General features: G+C 40.3%; 1 protein-coding gene across 2 annotated transcripts in view; it reads right to left on the minus strand.

Moving 5' to 3' along the window:
• The window catches only part of tmeff2a (transmembrane protein with EGF-like and two follistatin-like domains 2a), a 132,511-nt gene that overhangs the window by 6,864 nt on the left and 108,472 nt on the right, over window positions 1–17,175 (minus strand). For both annotated transcript variants that reach the window (XM_072686497.1, XM_072686496.1), the window contains exons 6-7: window positions 3,374–3,522; window positions 392–451 (exon numbers count right to left, since the gene is read on the minus strand). In XM_072686497.1, coding sequence (XP_072542598.1) covers window positions 392–451; window positions 3,374–3,522 — 209 coding nt within the window. The remainder of the gene's footprint in view (window positions 1–391; window positions 452–3,373; window positions 3,523–17,175) is intronic.

The following is a 17,175-nucleotide window of genomic DNA, read 5'->3' on the forward strand; positions in this document are numbered from 1 at the left end:
TTTGTCTAGAAATAAGACATCCTTACCATTTGGAGTAGTCTGACCTTCTCTGGAGCATAAAGGATGCTTTTCTAATGCACCCAGGCTGCCCAGTTCTGTGTACTAGTGATGCTGCAGGGCTTTACATGGTCTCTGTAGTGAATCATTTATGTCCAAAAATTAAAGTGAGCCTCTGAGTACTCTAGGCAATTCAGGTGAGAACTGGATGTGTTAGTCTAGAATCGTCTCATTGTAGTACTGGATCTCAGATCAGAAGGGCTGTATATTAAAACACTCCCACATCGTGCTTCAGAGTATCTGATTTGGATTCAAAAATCTAAAAAAGTCTTATAATCGTGTCCTAAGCTCAGCCAGCCTTACTTAAAGAGGCCATACACCCTTGTGCACTCACCTGGGAAGTCCGCCCTGGCGTAGTGTCCATCTCCAGGCTTGTTTCCTGTTATCATGTCACCTAACAGTTAAAACAAGGTCATAGGTCAGAACAAGTGCACTGCCATTTAGACTGCTGCTTAGTCATTAGTCTGTAACTATAATTGTCATTTAGTCATTAAACTGTAACTTAAAATGTCATTTAGTCAGCATCTGTGCTGCAGCTGCTGCGCAACATGATTCAGGTGATGTTATTGCACTCATTAGCGCCGTTTTTGCTTAACCGGTACATTTGGCCAACTGTCTGTCCATGGCAGGTGGCCACTAAGCAAAAGAACTCGAAAATACTTCAGACATCCATCTGCAATATACTCGATGCGTTACAATGTCTGTGTGTTCAATACTGTAAAGCATAAGAAGGTCCGGTAATCTCCTTCAAGTGATAGTTTGGCCAGAAATCAAACAAAAGCAAACAGCACTCTAAAGAGGGCACACATAGAGAATAGACTCATTTCCAACGCTAGTGGAAACCAGTGCAAATAAAACATTTTTTATTTGAATATCTCATTCCCAACAGGAAAATATTGGATACAGTTTTAAACAAATATGATATATAATGCTGTGAAGGTATTTTACATCAAATATGAGATACTCATATACAGTGGAGGAAATAAGTATTTGATACCCCACTGATTTTGAAAGTTTGTACACAAATAATTAATTAAACCGTCTATGATTTTTATGGTAGCCTCATTACAGTGAGAGATGGAATATCAAAAAGAAAATCTAGAAAATGAAATAATATTGAAAAATAATTTGCATTTCATTGAGGGAACTAAGTATTTGATCCCCTAAAAAACATGACTAATGTTGGCTCCCACAGACCACTGACACACCTAATCTCAGTGAAGTCGTTACCTGCATGAGAGACACTTGTCCCAAATTGTTACCTGTGCAAAAGGCCACCAGCCAAGAGACTCTGTGACACTCCAACATCTCCATCATGGGCAAGACTAAAGAGCTGTCTAAAGCTGTCCGGGACAAAATTGTTTTGGTTCTCCCAAGACTGGGAGAAGGTGCTGTGGTCAGATGAGACCAAAATTGAGCTCTTTGGCCTCAACTCAACTCGACGTGTTTGGAGGAAGAAAAATACAGAATATGACCCTAAGAACACCATCCCCACCGTCAAGCATGGTGATGGAAGTATTATGTTTTGGGGGTGTTTTTCTTTTAAGGGCACAGGCCAACTTTACCGCATTGACGGGAAGATGAACGGAGCCATGTATCGCAAATGGGTCGTTGATGGGTCTTCCCCAAACCATACAGCTAAGGAAACAAAGGAGTGGCTCCATAAGAAGCATATCAATGTCATGGAATGGCCTAGCCAGTCTCCTGACCTCAATCCCATAGAAAATCTATGTAAAGAGCTAAAGCTTCGCGTTTCCAAATGCACGCCTAAAAACCTTAAGGATTTGGAGATGGTCTGCAGAGAGGAGTGGGCCAAAATGACCCCTGAAGTGTGTGCAAACCTACAAGAAACGTCTGCTGTGCTTGCCAACAAGTATTAAATGATGTTTTATAAGGGGGTCAAATACTTATTTCCTTCAATGAAATTCAAGTTAATTTTAATTTCTCATTTCATGTAATTTTCTCAGTTTTTCTTTTGATATTCTATATGTCACTGTTAAAATAAAGCTGGCATAAAATTATGAGATGTTTCATTTATTTTTTGTATTAAAACTTTTAAAGTCAGTGAGGGGTCAAATACTTTTTTCCTCCACTGTAGTTCCTCAGTTTTTTTTTAATACACCATGGATAGTATTAATAGATTTTCCTGTTTAATGTATAAAAAGTTTTCTTTACTTTTACTTTCCTGACATTAAAAATGTGTACCTGTAGCTGGTTCCAGCCACCCTAACCTAACCTAAATCACATCCAAATCCAAGGTCATCTTTTGAGACCCCACATTGATCAAAATTATAGACAATTCTAAAAACATTATCAATTATTTGTGCTCTACTGCCTTTCTAATGCTGCACAGTACCTGGGCTCCAATAATTGCCACTTGCCATGTAATTTAAAGACTGACACTCAACACTAATAGTGGAGCACAGAAATCAATGTGTTCAATATCAATTTCACATGGAAGGTAAATATTAGCTGATTTTCTTGGCTCCTAGGCATGATCATTTATACATATAAAAGTATTTACCCACCGTTAGAAAGAACATAACAAAATGAAGGCACCTTCAGTGTTCACTAAATGTTAAAAAATGTTAATGTTATCTTAGATCTGACTGGCCTATTAAAACTAAATACTATATCTATGGGTTGGTTTAACAGTAAAATGAAAATGTAATTCCTTTTTTGTCAGTTTATGCCACTGCCTCTTCCTTTTTTGTACAATGTACATTTTCACAACCTCCTCCACCATAGGGAACTTTCAAAAAAGATTTTTCGAAGAAAAAGGTTCCTTGAAGGTTCTTAAAATAATCTTAAGAGGTCCCTTCATAGTTTCAAACTGAAGATCCTCCAAAAGTTTTAACAGTGTAGAATGATTATTCGCCACAAACTTTAAAATAATAACTCTTACTACTGTGGTAATACCCTTCAGGATTTGTCCTCAGTGCATTTAGTAATGAAATCCGATTTCACTTCAGGCCTTTTGTTTTTCGATTAAAAAAAACAGATTGTGAAAAGGTACAGATGTGCCCCTTTCTCCTGGGAAAGTGAATTCAGTGTCTCATTAAGGTACAACACAGGATCATAAGAACCACATTGTACCTTTAAGGGTACATTTACATTGTTTTCTTTTTCTACTGCTAAACCTACTGTGATCTGAAACAAGTGAGGAACAATCTAGGTCATTGTTACACAGAAGCTTTCATTATTTGTTAGCCACATTAGCCTCATACAGTAGTTTACTGCACTGCAAAACTATACTGTGGAAATGTAATTTTTCCACAAAAAAGCTATTCCTTTAAATAACAGGCGGATTTCTTGCCTTGACAGTGTCCCAGGAACTTGACTTCGATCCGCTCCTGCCTCTGGCACGATGCCTCCTTCACCTGGCAGGGGTTGTCGTAGGAACGGCCATCCGAGGCACACACTGGGTTGAAGCTTATGTGGGAACAGTCAATGTTGCAAACACACCTGTGGGACAAAACAAAAGCTTTTCAGACAAAAGCTATTCAGACTTTTCACTGGACCAGAGGACTATCCCTCTTGTTATACCAAAAACACAAGCACCTTGGACAGGATTTTGGATAATCACCTCCCCTCCCCTCACATACAAAAGTGTTGGATGGAGCACCATCATTCCAAAGAACACAGTTCCACTGCTCCACAGCTCAATACTGGGGGGCTTAATTCTCTTCTAGACTATGTCTGACATTAGGCATGGTGCCAAGGTTCATGTTTATCTGCTCAGAGAGTCCTTTTCTATTCGCAATACTTCTCTACAGTGACTAGACAAGCTGTGGGTGTGTGTGTGTGTGCATTTGCACATCTGTGTCAGCAATGTGTGCAACTTAAAAAAGCAGAATGCATTCATTAGAAGGGATGTCCACAAACATTTGGACATATATTGTATTTACTGAGTTATGATTGGTGACAGTGTAATTCCAGTGCCTGTTAGCAATATTAGCTCGGCATCTCCAATTCTTTTTAGCGTAAAAGCTTTGCTTGCCTAGACCAACATTTCCGGGCATGGGTAAAAATGAACACACCATACAAAGTATGCAGGACTGCTCACATTTCAGATGCATTTTGCTGAATATGCTCCACCGACTGAAAGCAGCCTAAAGCAAGCAGCATGCCTTCACTGACGTCATAAAGGCACATAAACCACTGATACAGCAGCTTATAACTAGAGCTAAGAAGTGTTCAAAAATGACAGCCTTCACCGAGAAGACTTAATTGAGTGGCATTTCTCCTCACTAGAAAATCTCAGTCTGTGATTCTGTGCATTAGAGTGAACTTGCACCAGATGTAGCATGCCAACATCAGGTAAGCAGTGCTAGTGATGTGTCAGCAACCGTGCGTCCAATCCAAATGCTTCAGAAGCGAATATCAGCCTTTTTTCTTCTTTTCTTTCTAATTAAACAGCTTGATTGTGAGTTTAGAATATTACAGCTTAAACACATCTGTTCTTGCAATGAAATCACAAGCAGGAAAAACTTGGGATAAGTCTAGTTTTTCTCACTGTTGCGTTATGTTACAAACCTCATCAGAACTGCAGCTCTGCAACTGCTAGGCCACCCAGATCTTCACAGCTGATGTGGAAGAAAACACTGACTATAATAATGGGATTAATAATATTAATATTAATAATAATGTGTGTTTGTTGTCTTAGATGGATAACTAAAAAATGCTTTAAGAATGCATCCAGTGTAATATCTTTGCTTCTACTGACTGTCTACGTTATGAGTTTCACCTCTATTACAGGTCCAATATATAGGCCTACAATTAATCTTTACCTCCCTGGTCAACTTTTGACCCCAGGCCCACTACTGAGAATGGATGATGGTTGCATGTTCTCAACATAGCAGCGACACTGACAAAACAGTGGAATGACTGTGCAACAGTGTTGCTAAGCTTTTTACCTACAGTAGTGTCACCACTAGGTTGAGAGTGAGTCTAACCACCAAAGAGCAGCCCTGTGGTCAATAACTGACCATGGATGAAGGTCTAAAGGTCTTGCAGTAACAGATGAAGCTACAACGTAACCCTTCTTATAAAGTGGACACTTTCACTTATCCAGTTCACATCAGCGATTATAAATGGCATCTATTAGTTGTCCTCCCTCCTCGTTCCCACGTTTGAATAAAAATCACTATGATTCGTGTCAGTGTTGTTACGAATAAACACTTCCCAACCTTAGCTTTATGAACTGTAACTGTTTTAAGGTCAGCATTTACTCGAACTTTCTAAAAAACAGCAATAAAATACACTGTTTTTTTCCCCCAGGACGGTGTAAAATAATGTTTGCCCTACATGACACTTGCAACCATATGGGGCCTGAGGAATGGAGTGCCACCAAGTTGTCTGTAGTATTTTTTTTTGGCAAATGTGTTGGAAATGAAAGTAAATGGCTGGTTTAATATACTGTTTAACACCACTAGCCCTGTGCATTAGACTGGTGTTCTATTCCCTACCAACACAAGCACAACATATGAAGAGTACTTGAGCACCAACTTCTTTGCCTACCTCAGTGCACTATTAAACAGTAAAACTCTGGATAAGAGCATTAGCTCTGATGCTAGCAGGCTAGCACACCAGTGGTCATGTGAGGTCATTATGTTTGGGCACACTCTTTTTTTTTTACTGTCTTCAGTCTTGTGAGTGCGAGTGAAATAGGCAACCAACCCCAGCTCCCTGGCCGCTGCAGCCAGGGCTGCTCACCACCCTGGGCATGTGTGCCCATGTGTGTGTGTGTGCTTACATGTATGTGTTCATTTCACAGGTCACACTGCAACACAAATGGTGATTAAGTGTTTCTTCTTCCTCTATCCACATTGGTCAGCATCAGAGACTGGTGGTTACACAGCTTTACCTTCATTGATCAGCTTCGCAGGCTGGAGGTTACACAGCTCCACTGGCCAACTTTTATTGTTTGTTATTCAGCTGCACACCAGTGATACAAGATAGCCTACTTTTAATCCAAAATGGTCATTTCTAGCCTTGCAAGGTGATGGTCTGCCACACATGCTCTGCTGGCATAAGGTATCTGTGGGTATATGTGTATGTCCCCTAGATTAACCTTGAAGGCTGGTGATTATATATCTATGTATATATATCGTTCAGACTCACAGCCTTAGAGGCTACTCAGCTCCACCCCATTAGCACCACTTGTTTTTTTTAGCCATTAACATACTTTTAAGCCTTGCAGGCTGGTTGGTTACGCAACTCTGCCAACATCGTGGCTTCATTTTATGGCAAGGAACACCTTGTGCCATCTTGGAAGGATGTGATTAGCCAGGATTGTCTAGGTTTCTGGGCTGCTTCCGAGTTTTGCTGGCTCTGATGGGCCTTCACTTGTTCTGGCTGCTGTTCTTACTCACATATGCCTTCATTAGTGAGGATGTAGCCTAATGAGTGTTTGACTGGGTGCGGGAAAGACACAGACACAGAGAGAGCTAGAGAGGAGGAAGAATACAGTGATTGCAGGTGCATTCTTCTTGCAGTATGTGTGTGTCTGGTCGCAGTGTGCATTAGTGGTTGTGATGGTTATACAAAACTCAGTATTTGACTAATGGAATTAAGGTAAGTGTAGGAGGATGTGCTAGTAGGTCTGGGTAATAAGATGATGCAACCGGATATCTGCGTTGACTGACAAACCGACTGCATCAGGCTAAATCAAACAATACAACATGGTATACAAACATCAAGCATGAAATCATTTTACTGCAGTGTTTTAAAGAAACTGGGAGCTGAAGGGTCACGGAAACCAGTCATAATGTATTGAAAGATATTAAAGACAATAGAAAATGATTATTTAAAAAACAGGCTTCCAAATGAAATAAAACAGCCCAGAATGTCTCATTGTGTAAACAGTTAAAAAGTTATTAATTACCTAAATTATGGGCTGCATTATTTATAGAAATTCAAAGATTGGATCAGTATCAGTTAACACCCATCATTTATGTTCTCATATCAGATCAAGGGCAAAAAAACTGAACTGGGACAACCATAGTTCTCATAGGTTCCACATATGGACTTTATGTGTTTACATATTACTTCTAGGGTATCCTGATCTGGTTATTTTACCCCCTGATCTGATTCAAGTCTCTTGATGCAGGATATCAGCCAATACTGAGATGTGCTGCTAATGTAGGCTCTGAGTGGTCCAGTGAAATAAGTCACTACGACCAGAGGATCGCTAGTTAGAATCCTGGTCATGCTGCTAGACATCGGCACCCGGTGCAGTGAGAGAGCACAACTGCCGTTGCTGTAGATGCCACGTTCTCTCCACTTCAATCCAGTGCAATGCTGCCCAGCCCTGGTGTCTGCTGGCCAGTGCAGCAGAGCTGGATACACGGGTGCTTAGTAAGTTGCTCGGTGAAGTTGTATCAGCGGCAGTTCGGAAAGAGAGGCGTGGATTGGTCTTCACTCTCCCAGTATCGAGACCATTGCATGTAATAAGGGGAAAGTAAGTATGGGTCGGGCAACTGGTGATCCAAGTTGTTGAGAAAAAAGAGACAAATTAAAATAAACAAATAAATAAATAAATACTCATAATTTATACTGAAGGAATATCACATTATTTTTTAGGAAGAGTTCCTATAAGGAAACATTCAGGACTGATTTCTTTCAATCAGTAGCGACTTTTCTTAAAATGACTGTTTAGTGTAGTGATAGTGTGTCTACTATCTTATAATCCTCTAGAGCTAACCTCCCTGACCTGGATTCAGCTCCCACGTCCTCCCACTCAAGCCGCTTTGTATGTAGGGGTGCACACTCTGGATTAATATCTGTTGTCGACTACTGATGTGAAAAAACTGTTTTATAGTGGGTGAATGTGCTATGAGTTGGGTTTCTATAGGGTGCGTGTATTAGCTTTAGCGTCATAACCTTCTGAGAACGCTCCTCAGTGCTGGCAGCTAGGCAATAATGTTAATGAACACCACAGACTCTGACTCTCAAGACTCTGAACTGGATTAGGATTAAAACAGACTGGGTCGATCGGTATTCATGAAATGGGACCTGCAACAGGGTTTTTTGTACTCAGTTTGTTTCCAGTATTCCTTTCCATTCCTTGAACTGGTTTGAGGCCCTGTTTACAATTTATACCGAAATACAGATTTTTAATTCGTAAAAATGGTTAAAAATAGTAGTAGTAGTAGTCATGATCTTCTTCACTTGATATTCACAATAAAAACAAACAAGATGCCCCCCCCCTCCCCCCACACACACAAGATGTTTTGCTGACAGCATGCTTCCCCAACGAGTGACAGCAATTCGTTCCGCATCCAAGCATACAGGTGTGGCGGCTGCTGGAGCTTCATCTCACAGCCGTGAATGTGTGTTTGGGGGGGGGGGAGTGTATGTGACCCTGTTGGCTGCAGCAAGCATGTTCAGCAAAAACAACTACAAAACTGCTGTCCCTGGACACTTCCCATAAAGCAGTGCCAGACCATCAATGCTGTAATTACAAATCTGTCATTTTTTAACATGTTCTCTCAGTTTTTTTTCATTCTATCCCCTCCACCTTGTTTGCTTTAAAATCCCTTATCTGAGCAAAATGGTGGGCTGGCTTTCTACTCTTTGGGAGCACTGCAATTAGCATAATGCACACAAACTGGAAAACACATGGAAAGATACAGTATTTACAGGTATACATTGATCAGCTATAACGTTAACACCACTAAGAGGTGGCATGAAAAAGATTATCTTCATCTACAGTGGCATCTGTCAAGGGGTGGATATATTAGGCAGCGATATAGTCTAATATAGATGTCGCAATATAGTATAGGCAGTGAACGATCAGTTGTTGAAGTTGTGTGCTGTCATGCAAAAACCTTGTATCTCAATCTTTGTCTTTTTGTCAATTTTTGAATGGATTCATAGAAATGCTCCAAAATGGCTTATCTTCTCTGGTAAAGTTACCATATCTATATCCTTCCATTAAAATATATATAAAAATATTTTTTAATGCCATGTTGGAAAATGATGTTGGAAAAGTGAAGTGATTTGTAAACTCTTACAAATGTGAGAGACAGTATTATAATTAACATATTTCTCATTTACTTGAGAAACCTGCTTTGATGCTTAGCCATAAAATGAGCTATTAGGGGTGTAACAGTACACAAAAGTCATGACTTCACGGTTTGGTTCGAGTTTGGTACAACAAGAAAAAAGCAAAAAAAAAAAATCCCCAAAAGCATAAAGATAACCTTGGTTTCCTTTGTGCTCAGTCTGATCCACCATGATTTCATCTCTTGAAATAACACGGAGAAAAGCAGCACTGCCACCAGCTACTGCCACACCAGCTCCATAAACTAGTGCTCCTGCGTCACAATGCATTGATTTCACATTAAAGAGCTCTAGACTCAGAATAATAAGACAATTCTGCTAAAACTGGCTGTTTATTTACTGACAAAATGAATTTCACAGTAGAGAGTAGAGAGGACAATCCTGCTGAAACATGGCTGTTTTTTTTACAGTGTAGATAATACAGCTACATTATTTTCTTAAGGATAAGGACATGTTCCAGACTGAGAACTATGTGTCCTAGTAAACTGGGTCTCTGTCCCTATCCTAGGGACACCATGTTCTAGACATTTGTGTTTTTCCGGCTCCTAAACACGAGTGACCTGGGTCATAAAGGGATTGAGAATTAGTGGTGGATATGAAAAGTTTTCATTTGTCCAGCTCACTGGATTGTCTAATTGTAGTAGTTTACTGCAACGTCTGACATCTGGATGTACTAGAATAACTACTGATACACTGTTGATCTGAATAGCAGACAGCCTAGTGGTAAGACAAGCAGGCCTGCAATCAGAGGGCTGTATAAGTTCACTGTTTATCATTTGTACTGCATTAAGCAGAGCATTATCCCAAATTTAAAAACAACGGATAGAATGAGTGTTCTCTGAAATAGCCCAACACTTGTTCTCTCTTTGTCAAGTTAGAATAATAAAACATTGTAACATACAGCCCACCATAGCAATATCTCATTGAATTCACTTCAAGAACAGCTTGCAAATCAACCAGGTGCAACATATACTATGCTGTGTTACATCATTATAAAAGGTGGCAAGAACAAAATCTAAAATACATTGAAACGTAAAACTGATTGTGGGTTTGAATCACAGCAGTGGCCGAATTGACTGCTGCAAAACTGCAGAGTTGTTAGTTGCTGGATCCTAGACATAACCATTCTGCAATTGTGGCCTTGGGCAAATATGCTTGACCCCTAATGTCCAAGCTAATGCTGTTCTGCTTGGTGACGTTTTATTCTTCCCAGTCTGGACACTGTTAGGCATCTGTAAAAGGGATCAATAAAGTATAATGTACCTTAAAATATAATGTGCAGAGCATGAGGTTCCTCGAATCCACCATCTCAGTAAATGTTTTATAGATTGGTAGCTGCCCTCAGGGTAGTGAACGCTTACATTTACTCAATTACATATACTTTTACAAGTAAAAGTGGAATGTTTTTGTGCTTTCCAGAGTGTTTTCAAATGCTATTAGTTTTACTTGGACTCAAGTACATGTCATTTTAGAATATTATGACCGCCTTCTTAACAGTGGAAATAACCACTGATGACACTACCGAGACATCATGGCATGAAACGTATTTGGTGATGGAAGCTGTTCGCTTTAGAGGTTAACTGCATCGATTGCTCTGTACCACTCACCAGACTCGTCATTCACCTTTGGCATCAATGTCCCATGGGGCACCACTGTTATGCTGTTGGGAGGCACTCACAGTGCGAGAAGTTCATTCTCTGTAACCTTCATTATGGCTGTAGAACATCTCACAAAGTTAGCGGTCTTGGGGTTCTGGTTTCATAAACTTGGCCCGGGACATCACAAATGCCACAGCAGTCAGTTGTGGCAAAAGGATTTGACTAATGTCAAAAAGGGCATAATAATAGGGGACCGGGCATGTACCGTGGGATGTTCTAGAGCCATCGTAGTGAAGGTGTAACAAGAATGGACTTTTCACAATTGTTCATTATATCCATAACAAGGGAATTCATTCATAAATTTATAATCAATTTATAAATTATGTACAATTATTTTTATAATGGCTATTCATTAGGTTATAACACAAATCATAAGCATAAAAAAGCATAAGTGTCATACTGCTTATAAAATTCATCAATCATGTTAAACCTCAGACATAAGTGTTCGTAAGTCATTAACAAATCAAGATTCAGCAATATAATAACATAATATATAATACAATATATAACATGAATGTGGTCACTGTTGCCCCTTATTCATGTCTAATAACCACATTTTTATTGGCTTGTAACATGGTTATGTATCTAATTATTTACCAATGTAAACTAATTTTAAGCCATCCATGAACCCAACCCTGAGGGCAGCCTCATTGCAAAGTATCATCAAAACTCAGCACTCAGGCAAAGTCCAGTGTAAGCAGACTACATACCAGTACCAATCCATATTTTGGAATAACAGTGAAGACACTAAAATGATAGAAAACTGCATATGAAATTGCAATGACCAATATTACACACTATATCTTTAGTCAAAGTAAGATACTGTACTGATGCAGCTTTACACACTATTGGTGTTCTCTCAAGCAGCCTCACAGGGTAGTCCTTTTTTTCACAGGTAGTAAGACATACAGATGTTGCACATATCCTAAGACATTTTCATAATTTTCAGACTTTCATAATGGCTGCTGAAAGTTGTTTTTTTCATAATGTAAGATTATGGAAAATAGAAAACATTAACACTTACCACTGTCAGATATATCTTCAATCAACTAGAAACATTCAGACCTACCCTACCTCATCACTCACTGGCAAACACATTAGCATAGATAGAATTATTGCACTAATTAACTTTTAATGACAACTGCGATTTTCTAACTCTAAGGCTTTGTTCTTACTGCAGGGCAAATCACATTTGTTTCCTAAATCTGATGGTGATGTGTCCCATTACTTAATGCTTATGAAAGGCAAACAGAATGATCATGCTCTATTTCACCACAGTGCTGCACTTTCTTTTAACCACATGAACAGGACATTAATGTAGACTGACCCGGTCAGTAGATAACAGTCAGAGTTCAGAGAAAGGTTTTAGGTTCAGAGTTTCTCATTTCCAGACATGTGACTCAGTTTGACAGGCCAAGATTGAATTTCATGTGTTCTTTTTCTGCGGATGTCAGAATGCATGTTTAGAACCACAGAGGTAAAAAACACGACATCTGATCTGACTGGTCAAAATGAGTAACGTACAGACATCCGACTTGAAACCACATACAAGGGTTTAATTACATATGACTTAATGCTGCTTTGAGTGCTTAGGTTCTTAATTGGTCTCAATAAGTATAGTTCAGATTAATACAGCAATATTAATCAATAAATTATCTCGCTCACTTTTTATGAATCTTAATAGTTTTCTTATTTGCATCTCTTTATAATTCATGTGTAGGCAGATATTGGTAACAGGGGTGTTTTTTGTAAATTAGAAATCTCAGTGATTATAAGAGAACAAAACTTGTGAGGTCTGGTCAGTTTAATTATTAGAATTTTTCATTGACACTACAATTTCAAATATGTAATAATGTATTTATCTAATAATAAGAGTTTGATACATGGAACCGACATACTGTGAACCTCCTCCTTCAAAAGTGAAGTGATTAGAACGGGTGAAGACGTAAAACACCACAGTGCCTTTGGAAAGATAAGGTGTTGTTGATACTAGAGAGCAGCTCATCACCTTCAGACAGAAACTAGGCCTTGTGACCGTGCTTGTGTCCACAGAAGGGTAGTTTAAACACAGCATACAATGAAGTGACAGCTGCATAGGCAAATGGGGGTCCATGCTAGGCAACATCTAATTCTTTTACCATCATCCACTCCCTCGAAAACAAGCTGGACTACCTCAGCTGAACAAAACTGGAGCGAAACACACTACAGAAGGGAAAGCTCTGGCTTATCTTTTTAACCGGTAAGACTCAAGAAAGTCAAACCCAGTGAAGTGAATGGAGGTGAGGGTAAAAGCTAACTAGTTATGATCTCTTTGGCTTGCTAACAGCACACTGATCTAGGAGAACACAATGAGAAGACAGCAGCATTATCCGGTAAGACTCTGGAATAACGACTGTGTTTTTGTTACATTGGCCTGGTGTCGTAAACCAGCCAAAAAAACACAGCACAGCACAGCACCCATGGGCACCCAAAGCTGACTGAAGCATGTGTTAAATGATTGCTAGCTTGCCTGGACAGGACTTCAGAATGGTCTGAAGCCAACATCTCAGTGCCAGATACCACAGGACATATTCAGAGGTCTTGTGAAGCCCATGCTCGACGGATCAGAGCTGCTTTAGCGGGACGAGGGGAACCTACAAAACGTTAGACAGTGGGTTTTAATGCTGTGGCTGATTGGTGTATTTATAAACACTAATATAATGCCCAGCAGTCTGTGTAAAGTCTACACTTTCACTCACACACACACACAGGCATGCACACAATTGTCTTCACTTGGCTTGGAGATGCTCGCTCTCCAGATTGACCGTCTGTGGTGGTCATAAAGGATAATGTGTCTAGAGTATTAATATTTAATGCTGCCTCTCACTTTCTCGAAACGCTGGTGCTACTGCAACTGCACTGCGTCAACAACACATGCACACACACATACACCCCCCTCAAACACACACACACAAATATGCATGTAGTGGTTCTGACAGGGTTGAAAGCAGTAATGAGCATTAATGGCTTCAGAAACCATGTGATTTCTCTATGTGTGTGTGTGTGAGTGCATGTTAGGTTTTAGGTGTGTACTGATGTGCGTGTGGGTGGGCTGGAGGACCAATGTGTGTGCGTGTGTGTATGTTTTGTTTGTGTGTGTATTTGAACAGATACGTTTTTTTCCACAGGGGTGAAATTTCCCTGCTAATTTAGAGAATGTGTGTGGCAGCTTTATCTGTGTGTGTGTGTGTGTGTGTGTGTGTTTATCTGCTGGAGTGAGTGAGGGGATATGTCTTATTGATTTGTGAGAGCCATGTGGTTTCCCTGTTATCTAAACTTGGCCAGCATTGCCTGCAGGCTTCCTGTCTGTCCACCTGTCCTTTTAGCCTCACTTTAGCCACTTTAGCCGCACACACACACACACACACACCTGACCAGCGGCATCGGTCAGAAACAGAAGTGCGCTTTGTTTGAGGTTGTGCTCGGCACACGGCTAAAGCACAAAAACAATATTACTGCAGCTCAGAACACTGATTTCATTTCTAATCCCTCAACTCATTTTTTACCTCCAGTAATCCTTTCATACAGCAGACAGAGAGAAAGAGAGAGAGAGAGAGAGAACACAAGAGCGAGAAAGAGCAAGCGGGAAAGAGAGAGAGACGGGTGTTTCATAAAGAGAAAAGGGGGTTGTGAGAGAAACAGAAGGAAAGAGAAAAGCAAAGGGAGAAAAGTTGAGAAAGAGAGAGATGGAGATACAGGAAGGTGAAAACAAGGTGTTTGAAGAGAGGAGACAAATAAACTAAGATTGTAAAGAAAGAGAAATAGAAAGAGACTAATAAAGGGAGATAAAGAGAAGCAAACAGAGACAGAGAAAAATAAACAGAGATAGAGAGAAATAAACAGAGAGACAGAGAAATAAACAGAGAGACAGAGAGAAATAAACAGAGAGACAGAGAGAAATAAACAGAGACAGAGAGAAATAAACAGAGATAGAGAGAAATAAACTGAAAGACAGAGAGAAATAAACTGAAAGACAGAGAGAAATAAACTGAAAGACAGAGAAATAAACAGAGACAGAGAGAAATAAACGGACAGACAGAGAGAAATAAATGGAGAAATCAAGATAAATAAATGGAGAGACAGAGAGAAATAAACACAGAGAGAAAAAAAACAAAGAGAGAAATAAACATTTAGAGAAAAATAAACAGATAGAGAGAAATAAATAGAGAGAGAGAGAGAAAGATAGATTGGGATAGAGACAGAAAAAAAACAGATACAGAGCGATGGTGGAAAGTAGAGGATTGAGAAGAGACAGAAAGAGAAAAAGAGGAAACAAAAGGAAGAACTGGCAGAAAGAGATAAGAGAGACGATAAAAGAGGGTGAGAGTAGAATGAAAGAATAATGCAGTATAGTGATAAAAAGAAAAGAAAGAGAGAGGATGAACAACATGGAAGAGACAGAGAGAGAAGAGACCAGTAAGAAAGGTGAAAGAATAAGAGAAAATGAGGGATTGTGAGAGCATAAAGAAAGACAGGTAATGAGTAAGGAACAATTGAGAAGGGTGGAATGAAAATAGGACATTGGGAAAGGGAGAGTGAAAACACATGGAGAAAAGAAAAGGGGAGAAACAGAGGGACTGGAAGCAGAGAAAGAACAAAGGAGACAACGAAAGCCGAGGGAGAGAGAAACAGAGGGAGCGAGAGAGAGAGAGAGACAGAGAGAGAGAGCTGCTCAGGATGCTCCCTAAGGCTCCAGTGTAAACGGGCTGAATCAGGAGGATATCAGTGAGCGGGCCGAGGAAGGGCGCCTCGATCTGTTGAGGAGAAACTCCCCCGCTCTCAAGCCGACACTCAGCCCAGCCAATGCATAATTCCCCTCAGAGGACCGGAGCAGGGGGTCAAGAAGACCCTCCTACCATTACAGCTTAACACTGTTCTCCCAGACTGCTGGCTTAAGGGCCAACCGAGCCAGCAGGCGTAACGAAAAAGCGCTCAGATGTTCCTCTAATGACGTTCTGGAGAGGAGGTGTTGGGTTGCTAAGCTAACCCTTAAGCCGGACACACATCTGCAGTCATTTTAGCTCAGTTTTGACCCCGATTTATTCCTTCCAACAGATTTTCACAGTTGGAGGGGATTTTCCAGGTCGGGGGCTTAATCATGAGCGGGTTACCTGGTGGTGTAGGAGGTGAAACAGGTCAATCTTTAGCCTTCTGATTAAACCCTGGAGTGACTGGAGACATCATCTTATTTTCAGAATGCTCACGAGTCCTGTTTGATGAGATGTCAGCGATGTAACTGAATGAGTAATTCAGAAAACAGCCAATTAGAGAGAAAGGAGAGAGAGAGGGAGAAAAGGTGAAGGGACGTGTATGATGATGGATGATGGAGGAGCTGCTTGTTGAACTCTGGCAAATGTGTGCCACCATCAGCATAACTTCAGTGCCTTTATAGTAAACAGAACTTTAAGGCCTTCAGGCTGCTCGAGACCTGCCAGGTCTTGCTGCAGAACAGAAAGATTTCGGTGCTTCCTGACCCCATAATTATCCACAGATTGTGTTTTCACTATGCTTCTTGTGTGCATAAAAGCATGTGTTACGTATGTGCCATGTGTTGTCATTTAGCTACTACATTGATACGCTTCATCAGCAAGCTATATTTATCTATATATTTATATATATATATTGTAGAGACAAGCTGTTAACATAGATATTAAATGCCTTGTCCCGACTGTCTTAGAGGCTATAGTCTTTGTATGGAAAGATGACGATTTTTCACCTTTTCTCTCAATTCGGTATTGCCAATTGACCTACCCATTCATTGCTCCCGCTAGCACTAGCAATGCTCCCGACACTAGAAGGGTACGGACTTCTCCTTCAATACATGCAAAGCCAGCCCACTGCCTCTTTCCTCTGCTTTCAGAGGAAAGCGCCAAGTCCCCAGCTTCACCGCACCAGCAAACAGACGCATGTGCTGGCCAACATCGCTTAAGGACAATAAGAGGAAAGAGCGCCATCTACTCACCCAGAGAGAACATGACTCAAACGGGATTGAGCAAGAAATCCGACCGGAACCCTCTGCACTAAAAGCTAGCGTATGGAAGAACTTTGCTCTGGTTGGCAGCAACTACGACTGGGTGTTTTCCGTTGCTGCCAACCAAAGGACCATCAAGCTAGCAATGTCAGAGGATTTGCATTCATATTCATCTGCTGTGCATTTTGGAGCCATCTCCAAGATATTTTACTGACACAGCAATCCCCCTGCTCTACATTGAGACCAATACTTAAACCAATGTCATGGAATTAGGATTACAATTAGAATTAGGATAGCTGTACGATTCTATGCCACAGAATCTTACGTTGAGCTGTTAAAGAATATAGCAGAGGAACGGCAGATCACGAAGAAAGATTTAGTTTT

The sequence above is a fragment of the Salminus brasiliensis genome, chromosome 8 (assembly GCF_030463535.1).
Source record: "Salminus brasiliensis chromosome 8, fSalBra1.hap2, whole genome shotgun sequence".
NCBI classification, from domain to species: Eukaryota; Metazoa; Chordata; class Actinopteri; order Characiformes; family Bryconidae; genus Salminus; species Salminus brasiliensis.